Source organism: Eucyclogobius newberryi, unplaced genomic scaffold, assembly GCF_026437365.1.
Source record: "Eucyclogobius newberryi isolate DKJ021-1_F unplaced genomic scaffold, fEucNew1.0.hap1 SCAF_6, whole genome shotgun sequence".
In the NCBI taxonomy this organism is placed as follows: domain Eukaryota; kingdom Metazoa; phylum Chordata; class Actinopteri; order Gobiiformes; family Gobiidae; genus Eucyclogobius; species Eucyclogobius newberryi.
The window spans coordinates 26,213,951-26,234,648 of NW_027316278.1; the positions used below are offsets into that span (position 1 = coordinate 26,213,951).

Below are 20,698 nucleotides of genomic sequence, written 5' to 3' on the forward strand. Positions count from 1 at the left end.
CCACTGCCTGATCTCAAAACCACCTTCTGCGAGAAGTTGGCACAGTCCATCCACGACAGCCTTGGCATGAGCAGGGTCTGGTGTACTGTAGAGACAGTTGTCAACATAGAATGCCTGGGTCACTACTTCGGCAAGACCTGATGGGTTGGCTTGAGAGTCTTGGACATGGCGCTGCAGAGCATAGGTTGCGCAGCATGGACTGCAGGTGGTCCCAAAAGGCAGGACCTGCCACTCATAGATGTCGGGCTCCTCCTCTCGCTGCATATTTCTCCACAAGAAGCGCATGATGGGTTTGTCAGCAGCAAGCAGGAGTACCTGGTGAAACATACTTCGAATGTCACCGCTGATTGCCACACTGTGCTGGCGAAATCTAAGAAGCACGCCAAGCAAGGTTGGTCCTAGGGTTGGCCCTGGAAGCAGTTGCTCATTCAAAGTTTGGCCTTTGTATTGAAATGAGCAGTTGAAGACTATACGGTCCTTGCCGTTATGGTGCACAATGTGGTGCGGGATGTACCAGGACTCTGTGGACTTGCATGCTTCTTCAGGTGAGATCCTTGCTACATAGCCTGCTGCCTTGAGCTTCTGGATTTCTGAGCAATAGGTGGCGGCCTTTACTGGGTCTTTGGCAAGTCTACGTTCGGTGCTGCGGAGACTTGGCAGTGCTGCTTCTTTGGGCGCTTGAAGAGGGATCGGTGGAAAGCGGCGGAGGAGCGGTGTGGCATAGCGCAGGGTACCCTCATTGTCTATTCTAACTGTAGATGTTTGGAGAAGGTCGAGGGCTTGCTGGTCAAGCTTAGACCTGGTTACCGCTTTCTCACAGAAAGGCAGGGTGTCAAGTTGCCAGAGGCGCTCCACGTGCTGGAGTAACTCCGTGTTGGCTGCAGCTGTAGCAATATGCAGGCATTGGGTCGGATTATGAGCTGTTTGGATTGGAGTCATGGGACCTTGAAGGCACCAGCCGAGACGAGTGCAGACAGCAACAGGGCCATCTGGAGAGCCTTGTATAATTGGCATGACAGGACTGATGAGGTGGCACATATCCGAACCAATGAGGATGAGTGGACGCACACGGTCGACAGCTTGAAGTGGGATGCCTTGTAAGTGTCTGTGAGCCCGCTGGAGAGCAGCGATAGGGTAGTTGTGCTCCGCAAAGCATAGTCCATCAGCTGAAAATGCATTGGAGATGAGATACTTCTCATTGGGCTTGGAAAGAGGAGAGACTTGAAAGGAAACTGTCAGGCCTTCTAACTGTTTGACATTCTGGTGTATTGTCTGGATGGGAAGAGTCTCTGGAACTCCAGAAAGATTGAGGGACTGGAGGACTGGTGATAAGACGATTGTCCTCTCAGAGCCGTCGTCTAGAATTGCAGGTGCTTCCACTGACCGCTTGCCATTGTGAATGAGGATCTTTACCACCTTTAGCATCACTCGCTGCGTACGGTTGGGTTGGTCAAGGTAGACCTTTGTTGATCCTGGGCTCATTGTCAGGACAGCATTGGAGGTGTCACGGATGGAGTCATGAAGTATTGTGAGATGTTGCTCTTTACACATTTTGCAGGGCCGTTTGAGGTTGCAGCTCTCTACCGCATGACTGCGCCCACATTTCCAGCAGCGGTTTCCATCTTTGATCCAACTGACTATCTGGTTGGGTGTGAGCTTCTTAAAGTTATCACAGGAGTTCAGGTAGTGATCTTTGTTGTTGCAATGCGGACAGTAGGGCTGTGACTTTGAAGCCGGCTTGGACTGGGCAGGTTTAGAGTGAGTTGACTCTTCCTTCACTGTGAGAAGCACAGGTGTGGACCGCTCTCTGTAGGTTGTAGAGGGGAAGCTCTTTGTAGATTTAGCTGGTTTACTTGACTCAGTCTGGTAGAGGGCTGCGGCACGACTTGAAATGCGTTTGGCTTGAGACTTGACTTGGAGCCAGTCAGCTAGGTCAGGAAGCGTGTAGGTGCGGTCTGAACCTGATTGCAGAATCCCTCGGTTAAGACAATACTCCACAAAGCCGTCACGGTAAGAAGGGGGCAGCTTACTTAGCAGCCGGTCAACGTGCGACCCGCACATGAGCTCCACGCCGTTGTGTCCTTCAAGAGTTTTCAGCATACCCACTAGGGCTTGGATGGACAGAGCAAAGAGGTCGAAACTGTTGGCATCACTTGTCTTAAGTGCAGGAGAGTTTAGGATGGCGCCGAGCTCGGACTGGATAAGCTGCCTTGGTTGACCATACTTATCTTGTAGTGCGTTGAGTGCAGCGGTATACGGGCTTGAGTGATGCATGTATGCCTTTGCGAGTTGAAGAGCGCTCGGAAGCTTCAGATGGCTTAGCAACACTTGGTATTTGTATTGCTCACTGAGATGGCTGTGGTCACTGAGCAGACTATCCAGTGCCATCTTCAGGAGGGCAAAGTCACTCTCACGACCGCTCTCAAACACAGGCAGCATGGGCTTGGGGATGCCAAAGGCAGAGGCAATTAGCATTTCTGCTCCGAGTTGTGGTTGTAGACCAGGATAGGGCGCAGGTGCTGGTAAGGGAGCCTGGATGGGATGAGATGTGGCCGGAGGCTGCTCCCACTTGCAATATGTTATTGGCGGTTTTGGCTGCACTGCGTTTGTGTTGACGAGAGTGGGGTGCGATGCAGAGTTTAACTCTGTTGCTTGAATTAGAGTACTTTGCTGCTGCGCAGGTGAAGCTGTAGCTGCTGGTTGAGGCTGATAGGGGCTCGAGGAGTTGCTGTTAGTACTGAGCATTGACGTGACCAGTTTGGCTAGTTCAACATCAGTCTGTAGCTGCTGGAGTCTGCGGCTTTGGTCGAGGCGTTTGCTCAGGGCCTCTTTAGCTTGAAGGGCTTCCTCTTGTTTTCGTTGAGCAGCTTTAGCTTGGGTCTGTAGTTGATGAAGTTCCCGCTCTGCCTGTACATCCTCTTCCATCTGTCTCCGGAGGTTAACAAGTTCAAGTTGTTTAGCATTCTCTTCCAGTATTGCAGCTTGTATGGGAGAGAGACCATCTTGTGGGTAATGACCAATAGAGTAAGCCGTGTGTCTCCCTGAGCGTGAGCTGAAGCCAGATACAGAGCTGTGGGCTCTCCTCGAGGTGCTTCTGTGTTTGCTGCTGTAGCTGGATGAAGCGTTTGGAGGATGTGAGCTGTGTACGCCATAGTTGACTTCATAGTCCATCAGATGTGAGGGTAGACGGGCTTCTCTCTGGGGCCTGGTAAGTTCCTCTTCCATGGGTGCTGCGTGGTCCATACTGCTAAAGCGTAGCTCCAATCCAGGCTCGAAGGACCAGAATTTAATGTAGAAATATCCACATTAGCCAAGGGGAAATAACGCTGATTGGAGCGGACAGTATGGGCCGTTGATTCCGGTTAGAGAATCAGGGGAAACTGGATTGATTGAGAATGTCCTTTAATTTGTACATATTACAAATTGGTGGTGTGTGTGGTCTGGGAACAGAAAGACAGTAAACATGAATTAAGTCACATTACTAAACTTCTACATTGCACAGTATATGCGGTATAGAACTCGGGTTACATTAGTAACCTACATATGCGCCGATGACGGAGCTATTTTTAGAACAAGCTAGTTGACGGCGAAAACAGCGATAAGTAATGGATCGCGGCAGTTTAGCTGAATACAGTGCATTAACTGTCAAAGATAAGGATAAACATCAACAATATACAATTGATAAACATTAACACGACCAAATACTCACTTTTATAGTAATTACGCACACAATATGTGGTGCTGCTGAATAGTTAGCTTGAATAGTAACAGTAAAAGAGGGCCGTCCAGAAACACGGAACTAAACTTTGGTTCCCCCCTTAGTCTTTCTGACAACTATGATCTTCTTTTTCCATAATAAGTGGCTGTTCAGTAGTATTTTTCTGTACATAATTGCAAACTCCTTTGAGCTTGTGGTCTTGTGAGTGCAGTTTGGGACATATACATTTTCAGAACACAGAGATATTTAATAGTTTAGAGACCTTTTGTCACCACGCGTCACTCCACTTTAGTCAACTAATCAATACACAGGCAGGGATTTAGTCAATCAAGAATGTATTAAGTTGTTTAAGTTTAGCCCTTTAGTGCTATATTCTAGCAGGTAATATTTTACCTAATAATATGGTTCAAAAGGATTTACTGTCCTGCTAATATGATCTTTATTGATCTATTGTTTATTTATGGCCATATCTTCTGTAGCACATGCACAGTTTCCATGCCTTTTGAATGTCAGTCATTGAGGCCATTAGTGTTCTCTGCTCCTTTCACACCCCTGGAGACCAGCTCGAACTAGGACTTTAATTAGTGACATTAATTAGCCATACACACACCTTTGAAAACTGTGCCACTTCTCAGTTTGTCGCCCCCTATCAAACTGATTTTCCACCTGATGTTTCAGCCAATCAACAGGATTAAAGGAGACAAATGATAAATAATTCACTTGATTGGCAATTAGTTGCTTTGCACACAGAAATGTTAATTTCAATAAACATAATATACCATTTGCTTATTAGAAAAATCTTTGCACTTAAGAATTATACGAATTAGTTATATCACAAATGTATCAACCTTTATTTAACCACAAAATTCCCAATGAGATTTAGAATCTCTTTTTCAGGAGGATCATTGCTCAACTGGCTATAATTTAAATATATTGTATTTTATAATGAATCCAACAATTAGCAAATCAAACCGACTGCAGTTTTTGAAGTGCCATAATTTCCTCCATGAACACAATAGCCTGTCTAATTCTGCATAAAACTGCTAACTGTGGTTTAGATCTGTACTTACATGCTCTGAGATACGTAGGCCTATTTCAGTCTTTTTATCAATTTGCATTTAAATGTGAACTTTTAACAGAATCCTATTGTTAAAATCTAATTGCAAATCTAATTGCAATTGTAATTCTCAGAAAAATGGCAATTTGATATTTTTCCCAAATCGCAATTGCCTCCTATGGCAACTGATGCACTAGCACTTGACTCCCCCTGCAGGTGGAGTTTTATAAGTTTTATTATTGGACTTTAATAGGTGTAATATATAAAATAATATTGCTATCATCAGTGTTTTTAAAATCATAATTTAAGGCAGCGGTAAAAAGAGAATGCACTCAGAAATCATACCTTTGGTATTTTTCCCACTAATGACATGTCAACTAGCACTTAGCCTTTTCCTCCTGTCACTATAGATTTAGCGCCGTTCAAATCTTGCTCAGCCTGTGTGATAAAAATATATAAACCAAGCACATTTTCCGACCAGCCGCTCAGAAATACAGGAGTCTTGAAATGACAGGCGCAAAGTGTACACTGAAAGGGACGGTGACAAATATATTGTCTGTCAGAATCAGGTTAGTGTGGGCTTCGCACAAAACCAACTGGATAGAAACCCGATACTATGCGCAGTCCATCCAAACATCTTACAAGCAATAATATGTCAGTCATTAGAATAGTTTGACGTGAAAGCTGAACATAACTCTGCCATTGTCATATGCTTTTTATCTTGATTATGTAACATTTCTGGTGGGGGCCCATCACCTGCTTGTCCTTCATGGTGATCTATTGCTTTGCTCAGAATGTTTCTATGGCATACAGAATGTTTCAAATTATTATTATTTTTCTTTAACTTTCTATTTCCATGGAGACAGACAGGTGACGCCACAATTATTAGGTGTTTTTGTGCAATGAGAACACAAAAAGTACATTTATCATCATACAGTGGAGCATTCCCAGCAAAGCATTAACATCTTCATTGAGACGAGCAGGAGGCGGACCCCAAAATAAAAGTTGCATAGTAACTCATAAATGTGCTGTAGATGAAGTGAATTTAGCGTTAGAAAAACAGACATTTTTGCTAAATACGTGCCACGTCAACTAGTGGGGGACAATATGTTGCATTTTAAATAATAATGTGAATGTTGTTTTGAAGATGTACAAAATTTGAATATTGAATGTATAATTTATCAGTTTTTAGAACAAACTGCTACAAGGAGATGATTCAAACTGTGAAAAAAGTGACGTTAAATAAAGGAATATGGTGATATTATATGATCTGAACGACTGAACCTAACGTAGCGTCAACCAATCAGGTGCTTCCATCAAACTAGCTCGTTCCTCTGAATAGCCGTCATTTCACAGGCAGAAAGATGCAGATCCTGAGTGTGTTTCATGTGTGCGTCAAAGATGCGTGTCTCTAGTGTCAGCCCTCAAAAGCATACCGTAGGTGTCCAACTAGACGCCGCGGTCTGACCGGAGCATTAGACACTGCACATTCATGAATAGCAGGTTAGGACAAAGCGATGTGAAACAGCTTGACATCTCCCCAGCAGCCGTGACTCATCTTCATCCTAAACATAACTTTTTCATGTTACCTTAATCTATTATTATCTCTACAAAGACTCCATATAACGTTCTACTAGTGTTGACACAGTACATTTCAAACTCGATTTTGATACTTATTAGTTGTTTTTATATTATAAAACAGTTCAAGAAAGGTCTAATTTGTCCTATTTATGGGATTTCTTTCAGCACCAATGCTTGTTCAAATGAGTATTTAGTTTCATTACTAGTTTTAGTATTGATTTGTATCTGTATATGGATATTTATTTCCCCCCCTTACTTTCTAGCCTCACCTTCCTCGATCTCCCCTCTCTCTTACCTTCCCCTGTCCCCCTTTCTCTTCTCTCCTTCTCTGGTATTGTCTGGCATGATGTTCTGCTGCACATCTTTTTTAAAAAGCAAAACAAACTGTCCCCATTTGCCCCCTTACGCTCCTTTCCTCTTCACGTGCACCTCTTCTTTCTAAACTCCTCACCTTCCATCTTCACTTTGTCTCTCCCCCATCGTCACCTGTTCACCACTATACCCTTCACCCCTGCCCCTGCCCACCCCCTCCAATGCCCCCTCCCCCTCTCTGTTTTGTCTTCACAGTCACTGTATCCATCAGATTCTAGACAGTGTCCATCACATTCACCAACATGACATAGTGCACAGAGACCTAAAGGTTAGTACATGTTCAGGGGCATCTGCATCGCACCCACCCCGATTTCTCCTGCCTGCTCTCTCCCCTCTGCCTCCCCCTCTGTCTGTGTTGTCTTGTTTACTGCCTGTTTGCCTGTGTATGCTCGTTCACGTTTTCCTTTAAAAACTTAATAGTTCTCCAATTCCGCCTTCCGGACATTTCCCCGTCCCACGCAGTCACACACAAATCTCCCGTTGCACTGACGAATCAATGAACAAACCTGTAGCGGCTGTAATAAATATCAGTTTGCTATTACCACACAGCAGTTACTTCTGCCATAGGGGCTCTAAAAACACAAATCAATACATAGCCCCTGTAAATATCACTCTATCCTCCTACTCTCCCAGCAATAAAGAGTGGACTTTTCTTCTTTACGGCCTTCAAGCCTATATCAATACCCAAAAGATCTATGAAACAAAGAAAGGCATTCAAAATCTCAAAATAATAGTTTGTTTTTGTTTAATATTGCAAATTAATTAGTATCCATTTTGCACGTGGTCCGACTAAAAATAGTACAAACCCACACACAAGTCGAGCTGCTTTTCTCCTCTAATGAGTTGCTCGTTGAAGGAAAATTGTTCTAGATTCCTAATCTCACCGTCGTATACCTAAGAAAAGATTTGGCTTTGCGAGTATCAGATCTAGACCAGGTCTGGGTCTATGACAGGACTATTTAAGGTCTAAACTAGAGCCAAACTACACCATTGCTACATCAGTTCTAGACAGTGAGGACAAAATATAATATTTAAGTCGAGGTGGTTAGTGCTACTTACGTTTACTTGAATAACTTTTTAAAGAAATTGTACTTTAATGAATAGTTTTCAGATACCATAATTTACTCCTACATGACTAATATATTTGACATGTAACAATACTCATGCTTGACTAGATGTCATGTTGACAATATTACATGATTTGAACCTTTGTATTTATTGCCCTGATTCTTCCGATATGATTCTTTCTTTTTTGTGTGTGGTATATCCTTTGCAAAGACTTTGTGCATTATTTAAGTTTTTCAATCATTAACTATAAATCAGATTTTGCATCACAGTTACTCTGACTTGAATAGTTTCCCCCTAATACTTTTCCACTCCTTTTCTCTTTTACTTTGCACTTACACTTGAGTAATATTATTTGGAAAGTAACGTTACACTTACTTGAGTACAATTATGTCTCTGTTTATAATATAAGATACAATACAATACAATAAAACCAAATAAATGCATTAAATAACATAATTTTCAATTTAAATAGACTCATTTCTGCCAGTTTGCATTAGCATTTACTATACAGGTGCTTGTTTTTGTATTTAGTATTTTGAATTTAATCCTATTTTGATGAATCAAAAGCACCAGCTAGTCCGTCTATTGTTTAGAGTATCTATTGTATTTTCACTTCTATAGAAGACAAGCATTTACAATTTATTAAACTGATTACTGCACAGGAAGTCCGGAGCAGCCCAAACAATGAGCTGCCTGTCTGTATACATTTCAGTGTTATTACATTTCATACATATATCAGGCGTCTCTGCCTCTTCATCCACTGTGCAGATCTTATCTAACCTGGTCTTTGCACTAATACAGTTGGATCATTTTGGTTTTCATTTTTACACTAGCAAGAAAAAGCAGACATAAAATACCTGCCATTTGCCCGGTTATTGTCTTCCTAGATAATACATTGGGTACATTGTTTACATGGCCAGTAAATTCAGATAACTAGAATAATAAGAATGAAATAACTCTTTCAGCCTTTTAACATTTTCTCTTTCATTTTAGTCTTTGTCACATTAGATGTATGCATAATTTCCTTGTCAAAACCTGCATGGGAACAAGCAAAAAGGAATCTGATTATTCCCATCAGATTTGTACATGACATTTCAATCAGATAACTCTAAAAATCAGATAATGAACAGATTTTTGGTGTGCATGTAAACATAGCCACTGGACATACTGAACTTGATTTGCAACAGAGGTAGAATTCAGTAAACAATTGTGTTTAATATGCAGTAGTTTTGGAAATGAAGATTCAATTCCAAATACATTTAAAGTGTTCTGCCCTAGTTTTGTCCAAAAATACTTTACTACAACATAAAGCTATGATTACAATACCGTTAAGTGACTTTAACTTTGGCTCTTATTGGACGAAACAGAAGAGCCCATTATGGCCCATATCGTGCCCCTCAGCACCCCTCACCCTCGGACCTGGCCTGTGCATGAGAGTTGTGACTCTGCTCATACTAACATGCGCCCCCTGATGTTTGCATGCAGTCATTGCATCCAGCAGATATTGGAGGCGGTGCTTCACTGCCATCAAATGGGCGTGGTGCACCGGGACCTGAAGGTGAGTTCAAGGGCCAGTCTGTACCTGTGTGATGTCATCGTCTGTATGTATGTTGTGATGTTTGTGTCGTCTGTATGTCGCACTCCTTATAAATGCAGTCGCTCTGTTTCAGATGATATGATCAAATGCTGTGAACCACTATATGAAATCATTTGTAGCAGTCATATTTTTAGCACAATTGCTCAGACTTAACTCATTGCTCTGCTTATAAAAATATCAGCACCAAATCACTTTTATGACACTCAAAGAAACACCTCAATCACTCAAGAGCACACACATGAGTATGTTTGTGATTGAATGTTGGCTCAACGCTGAGACACTGTCACACAAAACTAAGACATATTTTAGTCTAAAGCAATGTTCAGAAATCTGTTGTTTTGGCTATTTACGGTTTAGAAGTGAATTTGACAACTTATCTGTTTGTGTGCATAACAAGTACAAAATCAGGACAGTACTAAAATAAAACGGTGCTTCTGAGATAAAGTATATGATATTCTTGAAGAAAGATTTACTTTAGGACACAGCCAATTACACACCGTCTGTAAATAGTCAGATTAAAGTCCAAATCTCCCCAAAACACATTTTATCTGCCACAAGTCATTGTTCTATAATTTATCACATTTTATATCTATCTTTTCTGATTGAAAGCATCGCATCTGCTCTACATCGAGTATCTCCATTTTGAGAAGCTCTTACATACAGCATTTACGACTGTCTTTCTATCATCCTTCTTTCTCCGGTGCGATTCTCATCCTCTGCACTCCTGGTCAAGCTGACAGACAGCTCCTGCACTGTAACATTTAGGAACAGACTTTTTCAGAGCCTCGGTCGATAAATCCATCTGGCGCAGCCCCCGAGGACTCTTAATGTGACACTGCTTCATTTACTGCTCCGGGGGAGTAGTTTAGGATCGATTATCAGATGCACTGAGAGCTGGATTGCTTCTTTAGATCAGTGAACAGCCACAATACTTCAAACAGAATATCCAATCTTATACAGTCATCAGTCAGTTGTGGTTGTGTATGAAGGTCATTTATTTAAGATAGAATAAAGTGATTACCAAGTGGCATATCAAGGGCTGATTTACTCCTTGTGGAAGCCTGTTGCAACATGATGGAGAGATCAGATTTGATATATAGTGTTCTGTATGTCATGTCCGTTTGTCAGTTTGAACTGGTCCAAGCAAATGTCAATCCCGGCATTCCAGCAAAGGGTGTTGTGTTGATCAGGACTGTTGTGGCTATTTCTTTATTTAGCCGAGACGCCGATCTGGTTTCACACCCGAGCATTGGGGAGCATTTCATGCAATAGGTCATAGTGTGATGACTGAGGACAGCCTGGGTGACAAGATCACTCAAATTAGGAATTAGGTTATGGCAAATGAAAAGTCAACACAGTAATCAAAATAGATTTATGCAAGTCTGCATTAAAAAATACTGAACTTATGTATACTTTTCCTCTGAACTTTCTTGTATTGAAACGTTGAACCATTTTGCTTTCAGAGAATTCAGCCCATAAACTTGTTGGTCCCCATTTTTGAACTTATCTACAAGATTTAGTCTGTTTTTTGCTTCTTGTGGTGCCAGTTGTGTAGGACACTTAAGTGTTGACCAACATCTGTGCAATTCTTATTTAAAGTATATTGGAGCATTTGATTGGCTAAACCCTGCACAAACTGAACTAATGACAAAACTGCTTAAAATCTTGATATCTGAAATGATCAGAAACTTATATAGTTATAAAATGTCATGAAACCATCAAAATATAGAATAAAATGCCTTTGTATAAATGTCCTTCCTGATTTTATCTTTACATTCCTTTTATTGGAACTCTAACTCAGGTCAGGCGCTCGAGTGCACCTTTACATAGACTTTGACTGTAAATATGTGTTGCTCTGTGTTGCACGTGTCTCTGGCTCTGCTCTGTCTGAAAATATTGGTATGCTGCCTGTTTACGGATGCTTCCCCTGCTTGTTTTACGTTGCATTTCTGTGCCTTGGTGACATTATTGCTTACCTCAGTAAATCCACCCACAGCGGCTTTCAGACGTGATCTTTCCTGCTGCAATGTTTACAAGTTCTACTTTAGAGTTAGGCTTAGCACCGGTTTGGGGTTTTTAAAAGCGCACAATGTGTTTACTCAATCAAAATTTGTATTAATAGAAAACATGATATTTTTAATTTATGAGACGGCAGCAGAAACGAGAAGGCATTGAATTACTTAGCTAAAGATTTGGAAGTGAATCATGAATTGAATCTGCCTTTTTACATAAATATACTGTCCCCTCTCACTTTTCTGTAAAAAATATTTGTTTTTGAACTATATGGCATTAACTTTATTCATGTCCACTGAGAAAAACATGTGATGAAAAATCTGTGTAGAGACGAGCCCGCTCACTGAGAAATAAAAACACCAGTAGCTCAGTGAATGCAATATAGATACGTTAAATGTCATACTGTGGAACATTCCAGTCAAAGAGATGGCAAAAACCTGACGCACAAATCTACATGAATTTCACAACATTATTAATAAATTGTGTCTCTTTTTCCTCTGCAAGTCAAATTTTCCAATCCATAAATGACAATTTCAAATAATCATGATTTCAATTATGCCTGAGTAATAGTGTTATTTTTATCCCATAATCAAGCAGCAAGTCTCCTTCGGGTCTTGCATCCTGTTAACCTTGTACTTTAGAGTAGACCTCCACAAACATGTACAGTAATTCTTGTCTTATTTTTAGAGAGCATTTAGATATTTTTATATTTTTCCAGCTCCATTTAAATGTCACGATTAACTGCAAAGTAAATAGGTATCGCAGCTGAAGTGAGAGGATGGCATACAAAGACGCTTCGCTGCAGTGCAGGGGAGGCAAGTGACATAAGCCTAAATATAATCTGGGAGCGCAAACTGTCTCTGCGTGCTGAAGATAATCTTTCTCCCCGGGAAACTTCTATAATGTCATTCACTTTTTATTACTTATTATTATTCTAGTGCATTATTTGTCACTCACGATTGCCACATTGCTCCTCAGTCATTGATTAAAAGAGCTTTACTGAATTATAAAAGGGGAAAGTGAAATTGCGTGCACCACCGGGAATAGTGTCCCATTATTAGACATCTCTACTGACAGAGAATAATGAGGCTAGCTGCATTATCTGGGCCACTGAGATCAGATCCAGCCTGTAGACCACAGCAGCAGCCACAGGAGAGTATGACAAAAAGAACTGCCTGAATTTAACCTGCTGCAGCGCTGACTGTTTCAATGCAGTACCATCCAGGACAGTGGCATCAGTGTCTGTACATTTTTGCATGGTCCGTCGGAAGCGCCACAAATGTGTGATATAAATGTCAATAATGTAACTTTCTGTCTCAATATCTGTCCAGCCTGAGAACCTGCTCCTGGCGAGTAAATGCAAGAACGCAGCGGTAAAACTGGCTGACTTTGGCCTGGCCATTGAGGTTCAGGGAGACCAACAGGCTTGGTTTGGTGGGTATAAAGATGATATTTGTAAATGTTTTTGCTTTTAAGATGTTAAGTTGTGAATTCCTTAATACTATGTATCCATTATGTAAATTGTGAGAGTTGCAACTTTTTCACATTTTGATTTAATAATGCCGCAGTCTTGGTGTTAAAACATTTTTTGGCATGTGCTTAAGAGTCTGTAAAGTCCAGTTTACAATTACGGATCAAAATATGATTGCAATTAGTTTACTAGTCGACCAGTCATCCTTATTTCGACCACGAATTGGTCAAATGTGGATTGTAGAGCTGTGTGAAATAGCATTATAAAGTATAGTTCTAATTTACTGTTGTTGTCCCCACCCTTTCTATTGTTCAGCCTCTTCCATACTCTTGAGTGACAGGAGGATTAAACCAATCCGTGTGAAGTGTCAACTAACATCTTAATGAATAATATGGATTATTGCATAGTCTATGTACAAATCCTTATCTGATCAGGGATTTTCTTTGCTATGACAACCACCTCAATATCACATCAAAGATCTTAATCATTGACTATATGGTGAGTTTGAGGTTTTTGGCATGAAGACAGTTATAGTTGGTGAACAGGCACATTCATTGTTTATCTTTAGGTGTAGAATAATATCTGTCTTTACTGTGAGACCAATACATTTGTAGTTGAAGTTAATAGGAATGAATCTCTATTTTTTTGGATTATGTCTATTATGATTTACATACAATGTTTTGGTAACCATTAGAAATGTGCTAAAACCTGCCAGTAAGTGTCTTGGTTAAGGTTCAACATTAAAACTAAAATCTAAAATCAAAGTGCAGAAATATCACTCTTTGACATTTGTTGAAACATTACACTGAAAGTTCATTTCATTCATTTTTTTCTTTTCTTTTTTCTGCCTTTTTAATGGTTTATATTACAGACGATATACTTAACATTGCAACATGACCAATTGTACCTAATATCTCCCATCTCTATTGAAGAGTCCACCACCTTCTTTCCAGTATGTCAGTCCTATGCCCAGAATGTCACACAATATGGCCTCTAGACCAGTAAATGTTTGCTTATTAACTTAATAGGAATTCAAGTGACCTTATGTGCTTCTTCAACTGTGTCATTACCATACAGGGTTTGCCGGCACACCGGGGTATCTTTCCCCTGAAGTGTTGAGAAAGGAGGCATATGGTAAACCTGTGGACATCTGGGCCTGTGGTGAGTCGAGCAGAGCGCACACACAACACACACACACACACACACACACACAGAAAACACGTACAGTCACTTCCATATTGAATCATATTTGCCTTTTTCTGGCGTGTTTGTGTGTCAGGGGTGATCCTTTACATCCTGCTGGTGGGGTACCCTCCTTTCTGGGACGAGGACCAGCACAAGCTGTACCAACAGATCAAGGCCGGGGCGTACGACGTGAGTGCTCTCTCTTCCTCCTTCTCCCTCATTCTCTCGTTCTCTTTTTTCTTCTTTCACTCTCACTCTCTTGCTCTTCTCTCTCTCTGTCTCTCCTCACCTTTCTCGCTCTCTCTCCTCCCTCAGCTCGGCTCGGGCTGCAGTTTGAGCTCTTGTCTATGAATGGGGATGAGGTGGGTTTGGACCGCTGAAGGGTTTGGTGGAGAGGTCTAACACTGCGTGTACACTAATTCCAGTCTGGGTGCGGTTCGGGACCCGCACGGGTCCCACTAGACTTAGAAAAGGTTTAAAATCAATGTGCCCTGTTACACCGACCCCAAGTCTATCTTGCCCGGAGACCGCAGCGGTCTGGCGCAGCTTTCAGGTCATTAAACAAGTTATCTCGCACAAAACCATGTGAGTCTGCGTGCCGTTCATCAAAAATTTACTGCAGTGAACCGAAGTGATGTAAAAGGCAATCTGCAAGTAACCCATTTTTGAACTTTGTTTTTGTGTAAACAAATGTAAATACTTTAATTTATTTATTTTTGGAAATGGCACAAGGTGGCAATAGTGGTCCTCTATTGCCCCCCTGTCCTCTTTCACTTTTTGCTCTCTCCTTCCCTCTCCCTCTCGGTCCCCCTCTCCTTCCCCTTTTCTCCCTCGCTCCTTCCTTCCTAGGGGTCTCTCTTTCTTTTCGCCTCCTTTCCTCCTCTTTGTAGAGCGGTCAGATCCACTGGCCCAAAGATTGGTAGTGCGATTACAGCTGCCTCTGGTGAATACTGCTTTTGTGTCCTTGGGCAAGACACTTGTGACCTTTCTTTTTTTATTATCCTCTCTTCTTCCCGGCCCTCTTTCTCCCTTACCCTTCCTCTCTCCCGCACCCTCTTTCCCTCTTATCTTGCCCCCCCCTTCCCAACTCTCCTAACTGGCCTCATTCCTTTTGCTTGTGGTTACGCAACTGTCACCTCATTCATATTTCAGGGGGTACAAGATAGTGAGGCGTACTTACGTGCGTGTTTAACTGCAAAGGCGAATACGGAGATGGAGCAGGACAATGATTCTGCCGCAGTGATTCATAGAAAATGCACCAGAGGAGGAAATATTCACTTTCCACTGCCTCTTCCTGTTAAGGGTCACAGCGGGGAGTGTTCGTGGGTGTTATGAGTACATCCTGGACAACGGCCAAGTATTTGCTGGCCGTCAACAGTGGTGACGTACCCACTGTAAAGAGGCAGGAAATCCAAGTCATTTTAGTTCAACAATAAAAAAAAAAAAAGAAATTTGAATACAAAATGTCATTAACATTTTATTTTCAAACAACAGACAAAACCACTGGTGCTGTCTTCACACAAACCATATGAAAATTCAGACTAAACACAGATCAAACCTGGACTAGACCAGGACAAGAATGGGATAAACCAAGTCTACATCAGGACTTAATTGGGCTACATGATCCAAACTAATATGTAAAGTCATATTTCCTAATACTTCTCAAAGGCTAATGAAACCTTCTTCTTTGTGTACGCAGTTTCCCTCCCCAGAATGGGACACAGTGACTCCCGAGGCGAAAAACCTGATCAACCAGATGCTGACCATTAACCCAGCCAAAAGAATCACTGCTCAGGAGGCCCTCAAGCACCCATGGGTCTGCGTAAGTGCCCCTGAACCTTCATAGTCACAAATCTTTAAAACTCGGACCAAAACGCAATTAGCATTCTCTAACATTCTTTCATTACCTACATATTTTGTCCATTCCCTTTTCTTTCTACAGCAACGTTCTACAGTGGCCTCTATGATGCACAGACAGGAGACTGTGGAGTGCCTGAAGAAATTCAACGCCAGGAGGAAACTCAAGGTCTGTGCCTCCCACACCATTTTTATATTGTAGATAATATCACTTTGGTCTGACACCATACTTTAACTATTTGAGAGTATACATTTTAAATAATAGTACTCTTACCTGAGTAGATGTTTGGTTTTGGTTCATCCTTAACAAAAGATTTCATGCACTTTACTTTCAGTTATAATGTATATTTTTTAATCTTTTTTATGTGTAATCTTCATTTTCATCTTCAATTCATGTTTTGTCTGACATATTATTCCACTAAATCACAACACAATAATAAAATAAATATTACGTGCATACAGTTAATTGAATCGTGTGTTCACCGATCCTTTTTTACTATTACTTCTGATCAAGTAAAAGACCACATGATAATATTATAGAAACGACTATTGTTTTCTGTTAAAATTCACATAATATTTCATTATCCTGCTAAGCCCGGAAATGCATAGGATCCATCGGGTGCGTTCATGCTTGCAAATTCACATCATAATTGGGACTAAAGCAGGACTAAACTCGAAAATAAACCTGGACATGGATCAGGACTAAAAGACTAGAACAAGACCAAACCAAAGTCCACATCATGACTAAAATGGGCTCAATTTTGTGTGAATGCACACCCAGTCTTAATAGTTTAGCTCTGTTCATTTTTCAGTTCACCCTCATACATTCTTAAGGTCCAGTTTGAAATCAGGATTTTATTTTAAAACACAGTTGTTTTTATTCCACAGCCAATCCTCAGTAAATTATCTATTGTCGTAAAACTAACTACGGTACTCAGAATTCATGCATCTACTGAGATTTATACAATTGAACTTATTTTTAAGAGTGGTACCTCAATTATTAACTGTTGCAGACAAAAATTGTTCTATTTTTTACAAACATTGTTCCTCTAAGTTTGAATTGGCTAGCTCTGATTTTTAACATAATTCTGTAGTGATTTTGACAGAAAGTTGTTCTTTATCCAAAACATGTGTATTGCTCAACTAAATCATACAATTTCAAGTTTTGAAGCTTTATAAATATTAATAAAAAAAATAAGTGGGAAGATGTGATTGCTGTTATTGCCTTTTTTGCAAGGTGAAGACTGGTTTTGTATTAGTCTTATAAGTTTTGCCCCAGACCTCAGTATAATAGGTTAAAGGCGCAATGGACGATTTTTCGGCGATTTGAGAACGCAGGCGGAAGTGCGCATGCGCACACCCCTGTGTGGACTGATACAACACACACGTGCGTTTGTTTATTAGTGCAACGGATCGCATCTCTCATCTCCCGTAGATTTCCGTCAACTTCTGCGTCAGCTCGAACTGTCTTTCTCCGTCTTCATTTTGTCCCGTACACTGAGGGAACTATATTATGATAGATCAATGCGCTTAGACACGCGGAAACGTGGGGACGAACCACACACAGCTGCAGGTGAGCAGTAGGTGCGTTTTATGATTGATACGTGGCAGGACTAATCGGCAGTCCACGCCACGAGGAAATAAGACTCAGATTTGTGCCAAAAAAATCGTCCATTCAACCTTTAAGTAAGGAACTACTAATGTCATGTCTAATATCTCTATCACCTGTGGTCTCTTGCTCGTTTCCTCTGACTTCAGCTGGTTTTAATATTTGCTTCAACAACTTCATCACAACCATAACTAAATATTTTCTGTCTTTCAGGGAGCCATTCTCACAACCATGCTGGTGTCTCGAAATTTCTCTGGTAAGTGTGGAATGAATGACTAGGACCCTTTAGTGAGAACTTGTCACTATTATTCATGTCACTGTTACAATATTAGAATGGAGCATGATGGAGTTTTTTGGTTTATTTTTACAAAGTGATATATCAATTATGAACATGCTGTGTTAATGTTGCTAGTATTGTGCATCTAAGACTACTAATTGATAACAAACTATCAAGTTACTTTGATCTGATTTGCTTTAATGGACAAACTTTAATGCACATTTCTTCTTTCTAGCTGTTGCTTCCAATTCTTTGGTAGATGATTTCCTTTCTATGGCTCCTGATAGTTTCATAATGTTAGTGCAGCAGCCGTTGCTCAGTAGATCAAACCTTGACCTGACCCCTCCACTGCATACTGTGTATGGTTATGTCCTTGGGCAAGACATTTAACCTGTGTACATGTAAACCTGTGCACACTGGTGTATGAACCCTGTGTGAATGCAAGACAGATGCCTTGATATAAACGGCCCTGAGTGCCGAATGGAAGTAGAAAAGCAGTGTATAAAATGCGTCCATATAGTTAGTGATGAACATTTGCCTTCTAATTTATGGTATAAACAGGTGGAGGTTTTTGTTCTAAATAATAGATTTTTCAGGATTTCAATTTTGATGCTTGACAATGCAAGTGGGTAGTTCTAAAGAGTATTTAATATTTCATATGTGTTGTTAACTTCCTTAAAAATGCCATTATATCTAAATTGTCTTTGTCTTATAGCTTATGAAACATGTCAAAAATCACATTACTCAATGCATCTTCAGTGTTTCTCCCTGTTTTGTGATGGCCCCAGTCAAAGTCTTTGATTGTCTAAAAAATATGTTTTGTAACAAGAGCAGTTGGTGTGTCACCTGTGGGAACATTCTCACTTAGAGGAGCACTGAAATTGCATTGCCTGCTCAGTGTCCTTTTTGTCTATGTATTTACTTACAAAAATGCTTAACAGTTCATTTTACATCTTGTCCACATCAGTGTTGACAAGATCTAAAATAGACACAGTGGGATCCAAAATAAGTCAGTCACTTCAATTGTTGTTGTCAGTGAAATAATAATTATTAGTGATTAGCCCCTGTTTAAAGCATCCACACGTCTCTTCATGTTTGTGTGTGCTGCCAGCTTGCTGCTTTAACAAAAATCAATGTTCTGTTCTGCCACTGCAAGCTCTGCAAAGAGAAACTGCCCTCACGTGCACGAGCCAGCCCCTCACGCACAGATCTTACCATTTACGCTCGTTTTCATCCTCTAAATTTTCAGTGTGAGGTCGTCAGATGAAGGCAAATAATACCATTAGCCTGCAGTCACATGGAGGCTTAACAAATCATCCGTTCATTTACAGTAGGCGGCCTATATGCCGTCGGATCCAAGCAACTGTACATCTGTGCTGATCATACTGAACATGAAACATGAACACAAAGTCTGTTGAGATCACCATCAACACTAACTATTAACATCTATTGTACTGTTTGCAGGACCTTCAAATGCCGCAAGTCCACATTTATGTGTTTTCATTTTGTTAGCCAAGTTCAAATTTAATCCTCACAAATCTGGTGTATTTGAGACTCCATAATGTCCATAATTAGGACTGGCAACATCCTCCAATCTATCAGCTAGACAACAACACTGTTGTCTGCTATGTAAAAATGCACCAAGTATGAAATGAGAACACATCTGTGTTGATGTAGCTTCAGTGTTCCATATGCAATTCAATTCACTATTGTGCCCTAATAATATCTTCTAATATCTTTAGTCATTATGTATGTTTGAAGAAGGGATCCCTTTTATTAAATCCTGAAAGCTTTTCTGGCTCTATCCTTCCTTCCTCTTGACCCCACCACACTCAACTTGACATGCGCTCTTGTCTGTTCTTTGTGCCTGGGCTTTAACAGTGGGCAGCAGGCAGACCACAGCTCCGGCCTCAGTGACCGCAGCTGCTGTAGCTGCTGCAGCTGCGGCAGGCACCGCAACAGGCCTGGTGGAACAAGGTAGACCGGTGGCACACACAGGGCATGCCACCCCTGCCCCTCCTGATTCTTCTGCCCCTCCTGGCCTGCTCCTGTCTCCCCTCCTGACCTTTTGCTCCTCCTGACTTGCGCCTGTCTCTTCTGCCCCTTGTGACTTGATCTTTCTTTTGCCCTCCCTGACCTTCTCCTGCCCCTGCTGATATGCTCCTTCCTCCTCCTCTCTTCTTCTTCTCATCTATTCTTTCATGGGAGCACAGCAGCATGGTGGCTACATTCATCATTTCATCACTCGCTTTAGCTGTTTCCATCTGCTTTTTGCTGACTAAAAGATACAGCTTTGATCATTATAATAACTGTCAAATCATAATAGCTTTTTCAAAGATGTTTTGTCATTTTACCAAACTGTTACTCATTCACATAAGAAATTACTTTATATTATTTATTTTATTCACAGACAAAGACAAATTTATTTGTAGAGCACAATTTGTACACAAAGTATTCCAAAGAGCTTTATCTGGCGAAGATGGAAACCCAGCTACTGCAGTGTTCTTCCATCTCCACTCATGTGGCACTTGCTGTTTGAGATTTCCTGGGCGACTGCGTAATCACCACTAACTGACTTCACCCTCACATCGTCCAGACAGAGCATGACCTGCCAGCACCCGGCCTCTCTGCTCTGCTGTCTCTCTGCACCCCTTTCTACCTCTTTCCACTCCCCACATTATCAATTTGCATCATCCCTCTCTTTCTGACCATCTCTCTTTTTGTCATCTCTTATCATATCCAGTCTTCAATTTACATTTTCATTTAAAAACACTTCCATTTAATCAACTGATCATATCTTTGTCAGTATCTTTTCTTCTCTTTTGTCTCTCTTCTTTTCTTCTCTTTTGTCTCTCTTGAAAATGATTGTAACGTTCTCCCTGTCACATAAAGG

General features: G+C 41.0%; 1 protein-coding gene across 50 annotated transcripts in view; it reads left to right on the forward strand.

Annotated features, from left to right (window-relative positions):
* The window catches only part of camk2b1 (calcium/calmodulin-dependent protein kinase (CaM kinase) II beta 1), a 71,268-nt gene that overhangs the window by 19,199 nt on the left and 31,371 nt on the right, over nt 1-20,698 (forward strand). For 27 of the 50 annotated variants that reach the window (XM_072433166.1, XM_072433177.1, XM_072433199.1 and 24 more), the window contains exons 6-13: nt 9,282-9,354; nt 12,738-12,840; nt 13,955-14,038; nt 14,157-14,251; nt 15,762-15,884; nt 16,005-16,088; nt 17,742-17,784; nt 19,687-19,782. In XM_072433166.1, the coding sequence (XP_072289267.1) occupies nt 9,282-9,354; nt 12,738-12,840; nt 13,955-14,038; nt 14,157-14,251; nt 15,762-15,884; nt 16,005-16,088; nt 17,742-17,784; nt 19,687-19,782 (701 nt within the window). Of the gene's footprint in view, nt 1-6,923; nt 6,997-9,281; nt 9,355-12,737; nt 12,841-13,954; nt 14,039-14,156; nt 14,252-15,761; nt 15,885-16,004; nt 16,089-17,741; nt 17,785-19,686; nt 19,783-20,698 lie in introns of all 50 variants that reach the window. The other 23 variants (XM_072433180.1, XM_072433198.1, XM_072433214.1 and 20 more) reach the window with 3 other exon arrangements.